This window comes from Papio anubis, chromosome 2 (assembly GCF_008728515.1).
Source record: "Papio anubis isolate 15944 chromosome 2, Panubis1.0, whole genome shotgun sequence".
In the NCBI taxonomy this organism is placed as follows: domain Eukaryota; kingdom Metazoa; phylum Chordata; class Mammalia; order Primates; family Cercopithecidae; genus Papio; species Papio anubis.
In genome coordinates, this window is record NC_044977.1 from 90700668 (window position 1) to 90707321 (window position 6654).

The following is a 6654-nucleotide window of genomic DNA, read 5'->3' on the forward strand; positions in this document are numbered from 1 at the left end:
GCTGGGGCTGGGGCTCAGACTGGAAGGCTAGCTTAGGAAATGACCGCCTCAAACAAGGTTCCTCAAAATTTTCCTCCAGAGCAGGTACTGAGCCCTTCACATTCCTCCCTGGCTTGGGGTTACCTCCTCTGGGCCAGGCTGGTGCCACTTCTGGGGTCCCTGGGTTCTGAGTGGTCTCGGGTTATGGGATCCACCCCACCACTGGGTAGGAATCTCCTGGCAGGCTGGGTATCTGCAAGGCAGAACCCGTTTCTCATATCAGTATGCTCGGCTGATGTCTGCAGAGTGAATGAATGGCCTGGCACTGAGTCCTTCCTGCCATCTGCCCACTATTCTTGAAACAATGGGTCTCTGAGTTTTATGGTGTAGCCAAGCTGTGGCTTGCTGACCCCACACATGCCACACACTTGTTTTCTGTCTTTCCTGAGGGTCATGGCTATCCAGGCATGGGGTCAAGGAGAAGCTGGAATGGGGATGTTTAGGCAGGGGAAGGGGTGGCTTCTTAGCGCCCTGCCTGCTGCTGGCAGTACTCCACCTCTTCTTGGTCCTAAGCACGCTCTGTGCATGTGGGTGAGAGCACGTGGCAGGGTGTGTGTGCACACGTGTACGTGTGTGTATGCTGTCTTTTGCCGAGGGAGATGCAACAGCATAGTGTATGCAATGGTGCCCAGGGGCACGTGTGTCTGCATTCTTTGTGCACCCAGGCATGTTTGCTGGCACGTGTGTGTGGACTCTGTAGCTGGTCCCTGGAGTTGTCAGTCCCCTTCCTGCCTGACACAAGTCTCAGGATTGTGGAGACTGAATCAGGCTTTGAGAGCCAGACATGGGAAGGGGGCTGGACCATGTCCAGGGGCGGGCAGGGTCTGTGCTGACCCTACATCATTGGTTGTTTTCAGGCTCCCCACCAGAGCAGCCCCTTGATCTCTGGTGTATGTGAAGATAGACAAGTCTTTGCCATTTGTGGAGGGCAATCTGAAGACAAGAACCCAAGGCTAGGATTGAGCCATGGCTTATCCCTCAGCCCCCAGACAGGAAGGCACAGGCAGGGTAGGACCGGCTTCAATGTTTTGGCTTCACCTCCAGCTGCCTTTCAGGCAGGAGATAGTAACACCAGCTGAATGCCATCCTCTTAGCTCTTCCAGGGCAGGGACTGGACCAATGCTGAGCTTTGTTCTTACTTCTACTATTCAAAGCCAGATGGGGTCAGGGGACATGATTTCTTACCACTCCACTGGCCAGAGGGATGGCAGGAAGTCCTTTAGCACAGAGCACAGTTTGGAACAAGAGCAGAGGCAATTGAGATTGGCATTGCCTAGTAGCCTTTATGAGGATACTCCTAAGGAGGCCTGTTCCCTGAAGACAGGGGCTGCCTGGGTTGGGAGGCTGAGGAGGAGAAGAGGGCCCAAGTTCATAGTTCTGGCTCCCACCAAAGCTAGAAAGTCCGAGTGGCATAATAAGGTGTGAGCCTCAGTATCCACAGAACTTCATCCCCCAGCTCAGATTGGGCGCCCTACCCAGGATTCAGGACTTATCTGCACCCCCAACTCCTTGCCCTAGGGTACCAAAGGCCAGCACTCCCATGCCCTTAGATTCTGGCTGGCTGATAGAAGCCCCTGCTAACCCAGCATAGAGCTCCAGCAAAGGTTCAGACTGTAGGAGGTACCTAGATTACCAGTGCAGCTCTCCCAAGAAGCCCGAACTCTGACAGAACCCTCCCGCCCCAGGCCCCCAGCCATCTTTGAAACTGCCTGACTGTTGTCCATGTTGCTTGGCTTCAGCCCCTAGAAGAGGGCCCACAATGGGGAAGGCAAGCAGTCTTTTCCTCTGCAGCCAGGGGAGGGGGCTACCCCCCCGCCCCCCACCCTGTGACTCACTCCAGGCTGTGTGGGTTATTACATTATGTTTGAAATTGCCATGGCAACAAGCTGGCAATCAAGGGTAATTGCACTTGTCGTCAGGGCAACGGGGCAAAACCCACAGCAGCCACTCTCTGTGGTTGCCCTTGGGGTGCAGTAAAGGTCAGACCAGATCAGAGCCAATGCCAGTCAAGGGGCTCCAGGGCTGTCTAGAAAGGGTAGGTTGCCAGGACCCATGGAGTTCCAGAGTACAGAGGCAGAGCATGCCTTGGGAGAGCCAGGGCCCCCATCCATGACCCCATGCCTGGACTCCTGCTTTTCCCACACCACCCTGTGGCTGAAACATGCCACGGCGCTTAAAGCAAGCAGAACCAGAACTTTTATGTGCTTACAGCTGGTACTTATAGATAGCCCATGGGCCCTCTTCATCATACTCCCGGCGGCTGAGCCACAGGTTCTGGAAGGAGCTGCGGGATGCCATGATGGAGCCCCCAAGCCAGGCAGCAACTGCACGGTGGGGAGACCCCAGCACAGCGGCACCAGGGCCCAGCTCCTGTCTCAGGCGCTCGGGGAAGCCACTCACGAGGGTGCTGCCACCGTCCAGTACCACGTTGGCCAGTAGCTGCTCCTGCTGCTTGGCCTCCAACCGGCTGATGCTTAGGAGGGCCAGCTGTGGGAGGCCCGGCTGGTTGAGACCTATCAGATTGGGTTGGAAGAGGGCCTCGGGGCAGCAGAAGCGCTCAGAACCCAGCGTGATAACCTGCTTGTCTGGAAGCACAAAGTTCACCTGGGCCTGCACTTGGGTGCGGGCCCTCTCAGCTGCCACATCCATGGCCACATAGCAGCAGGCTTCTTTCATCTGGTTGATCAGTCCTACCTGGGGCAGTGAGTGGCCACTTCTCTGCAGCAGCTGGGCCAAGTAGTCAGTAAGGTCAGCACCAGCCACATCCAGCCGGTAGGTGTCAAGTGGGGCCAGATCCCCAGTAAGGATGGGTGCCACATAGGAGGTACCATGGCCACTGCCCAGTACCAACCCAGTGGTACGTCCATAAGCATAGAGTGCCAGCAGGGCCTGATGCACTGTCTGCATGGCTGGGACATGGAAATGCTCAAAGAGTATTTCAGCCACCTTTTCTCGGTTGGTGTGTGGTGAGATGGGTGAGTCGGCTATGAGCACAGCCAGCTTCTCAGGCTGCACACCCAGCCTGCAATAGAACAGGTGTTGCCATAGCACCTCTAGTGCATCCCAGTCATAGACCACACCTCGGTTCAGCACTGAATAGAATCCCTCTTGGTTTTCAGGCACTGCATACAGTGGCTGGCCCTGGGCTGGGTGCTGCAGCAGCTGAACTCGTGAGGGTACGACACTGAGGACATGGTCCTCTCCAGCCAGTCCACATTTGGTGAATCCTGTGCCTGTATCAATCACCACGGCCGCCATGTCCTCGAAGGGTCCCAGTGAGTGGCAGCAGAGCACTGGTGACCGAACTGGCAGAGCATCCATGGTGGACACCAGTTCATAGCAGGCCCTGCAGGGCAGGCCAAGGTGTGCAACCACTGATAAGCGTGTAAGATCCTCAGCTGTCAGCTTGAATGGGGCATTCTGGGGCTCAGTGGCCACCATGGCCATGGGCAAGACCTTGCGCCCAGTGCCACGTGTGGTAAATGTGATCAAGGGAAGCTGCTCCTCCTGGGCCCTAGGGGAGTTGCCAGGTTGCTGCTGATGCATGATGGAGTGCTGAGTATTACTGACACCAACCTTGTTTCTACTTATATAGATACAGGTCTCCTCAGGGGTCAGGGGCACCTGAAATATCCCTACATGAGTAGGCAGGCCTAAGGGCTCATCTTCCTGGGTAGAGACCTGGCCAGGTTCTCCAGGGTTGGGAGACCATCTTGAAAGAGTGGGCTCTTTGGTGGTGGGGGGTTCTTTAGATAAAGAGGGATTCCTAGCAAGGGGTGTCTGCCCAGTGAGAGGGGGTTGATCAGTAAGAGGGTGCTCAGGTAGGGGTGGCTGTCTAGCAAGGAGGATCTGCCCAGTGAGAGTCTGTCCAGCATCTTTGGCCTGAGGGTTATCAGGGTGAGCAGGAATGACCTTTTCCTGGCTGCTTATGTCTTCCTGGAGGAGGGATCTGGGCACTTCCTGGGTACTGGCTGGTGCAGCAGGCTCTGAGTTAATCCACTGCAGTTTCTTGGTCTGGACTATGGAGGCATCTGGCATCCTAGAGGGTGCCATGGAAGGGTCTAGCATCCAGATGGTATGACTAGGTTCATTTTTTTCACCATCAGGCTTGGACCAGCTAGTATTAGGGACATGGCTCAGTATCCTCTCATCAAATTGGAGGGGCATCCCCAGTGGAACAGGCCCAGTGAGCATCCCAACCCTGATGGGTGTCTCAGTACCAGGGGAGTCCCATGACTCCAGATTGAGCCTGGCCTCCTTGGGAAGCAGGGCTACCTCTCGGAGGCTGGAGGGCACTGGGCTGGACAGCATGGGTGTGATAGACCAAAAGCTGGAGTGATTGCTGTCAGGAGACAGGATGGGTTTGGCCAACAGCTGGGTGGACAGCATATTTTCAGGGACATAGATGGATGGGTGGCTGGGCATGAGGCCCACAAGCACTGCCCGTGAGCCCACAGGGTCATGACACAGCAGCCCCATCCTGGTGCTGCCTGTGGCCATATCAAATCCCAGCACATGGTCTTCCACAGCTTCCTGAAGCTGGCAGGTTGGGGCACTGGAGAAGGGGATCTGCATGGCTTCCTTCGGAGACTGGAATGGGGACTGCTTGTGGCAGGTTACTTCGTAGGCAGACGGTGGCACATTAGAGTTGGTATTGTCACAGACATTGGGGGACTGCTTCTGTGGCTGAGAGCTACAGATCTCCTGGCTACTCCTCTGGGACTTGGAGATAACTGGGGGCTCTGGGCCTGGCATTGGGCTTCCTGGCCTGGAGGTAGAGACTGGAAGTTTCTTCATGGGGTTCTCAGCCTCCTCGGTTGGCACTTTCCTTCTGGTAACCTCATCCTCCTGGGCATGGTCTGGGCGCTCTTCTAGACTAGGCACTGGGGTGGAAGGCTCCTCTTTAGAGTGGAGATTCACTTTGTCCTGGCAAGATGCGACCATTTTGGAAGACTCCAAGACAGTTGACCACTGATTGCCACACTTCCTGAGAAAGAGGTCTTGAGATGGGCCCTTGGTGACTGCAGTGGTGTCAGTCAGGTGGTCAATGGTATGGGTAGCAGTTTCAACTGCAGTGGGGGTTGGGGTCACATCCAGAGCTGGAGTCGTAGCCCAAGCTGGAATTGGAGGAATCAGTGACAGAAAAGAAGGTGTAAGGCCGGGCACGGTGGCCTATAATAATCCTAACACTTCAGGAGGCCAAGACAGGTGGATCACCTGAGGTCAGGAGTTTGAGACCAGCCTGACTAACATGGAGAAACCCAGTCTCTACTAAAAATACAAAAATTAGCTGGGTGTGATGGCGGGCACCTGTACTCCCAGCTACTTGGGAGGCTGAGGCAGGAGAATCGCTTGAACCCAGGAGGTGGAGGTTGCAGTGGGCTTGAGATTGCGCCATTGTACTCCAGCCTGGGCAACAAATGCAAAATTCCGTCTCAAAAAAAAAAAAAAAGAAAGAAAAGAAAAGAAAATGTAAGGCCGGGCGCGGTGGCTCAAGCCTGTAATCCCAGTACTTTGGGAGGCCGAGACGGGTGGATCACGAGGTCAGGAGATCGAGACCATCCTGGCTAACACAGTGAAACCCCGTCTCTACTAAAAAATACAAAAAACTAGCCGGGCGATGTGGCGGACGCCTGTAGTCCCAGCTACTCGGGAGGCTGGGGCAGGAGAATGGTGTGAACCCGGGAGGCGGAGCTTGCAGTGAGCTGAGATCCGGCCACTGCACTCCAGCCTGGGCGACAGCGTGAGACTCCGTCTCAAAAAAAAAAAAAAAAAAAAAAAAGAAAGAAAATGTAACTAGGGCAGCAGTCTGAGCTGGACACTTACCCTGGTCCTGATCTTGGGCTAGATCCTGAGCTGGAGCCAGAAGAGCACCTTGGGCTTCGGGAGCACCATTCTCTCCTGGGAGGAGGAAGGGTACCCACCAACTCTTCCTGCTGCCCAAGGAGGCTATCTGGTTGGAGCTGCAGGGGCCTTTGCCCCAGCCTACCAGGACCTTAGCTGGAGGCTTGCCTTCCCCCAAATTCTGCACCTGAAGCTGAAGGCAGCAGGGTCCACGCTGGCCTATGTCACTAGTGCTGTCACTGTGCGTGCACACTGGTAAGGTCAGGGTCACATCCTCCATGATGAGATGTTGTTGGGCTCCCACGATGGGGCTTGAAGATACGCTAGTGGAGGAGAGTCTCGGGGCATCCTGGGAGGCCTGTTCACAGCAGCACCGGGAGCTAACAAGAGCAGGATCCTGGAGTAGCTGGCAAATGGGCTCAGGGATGCAGGCCTGGGAGGCTGGGCCACAGGCGCCATCAGTGATGGTCTCGGTAGACAATGACAACCCCTGCTTGAAGTATAGGGATTCTGAGCTTATCCATGGTCCCTGAGACCCTCTGAGGCCACTCCCCAGCTGCTGGCTGCTGACTGAGGGGTGGTCCTGGGGACCCGATGGATCAGGGCCCCCCACCTTCTTGGTGGCTTCCATAGTCCTCCTGCTCCATGCCCTAGGTGCCCTGCCCCCACTCCATTGCCATGGTGACCTTACACATCACAGCCCCCTGGGGATTGACTTGAAGATTCTGAGCAGAGGACCCACCCTCACCCCTGCTGCTCCCATCCCTAACC

At 55.8% G+C, this 6654-nt stretch overlaps 2 protein-coding genes across 10 annotated transcripts in view; both read right to left on the reverse strand.

Moving 5' to 3' along the window:
• DAG1 (dystroglycan 1) overlaps positions 1-6654 on the reverse strand; it is a 500879-nt gene that overhangs the window by 381599 nt on the left and 112626 nt on the right. The gene's annotated exons all lie outside the window — the stretch shown is intronic.
• LOC103882072 lies at positions 2213-6621 on the reverse strand. 2 transcript variants are annotated; one of them, XM_009200743.2, is made up of 2 exons: positions 5866-6621; positions 2213-5156 (listed from the first exon to the last, which is right to left on the reverse strand). In XM_009200743.2, exons 1-2 carry the CDS (start codon positions 6512-6514, stop codon positions 2245-2247), a joined length of 3561 nt encoding a protein of 1186 aa, XP_009199007.1. In that variant the 5' UTR covers positions 6515-6621; the 3' UTR covers positions 2213-2244. The 2 variants fall into 2 exon arrangements, with proteins under 2 accessions (XP_009199007.1, XP_017810935.1); XM_017955446.1 differs by having other exon boundaries at positions 6071-6154.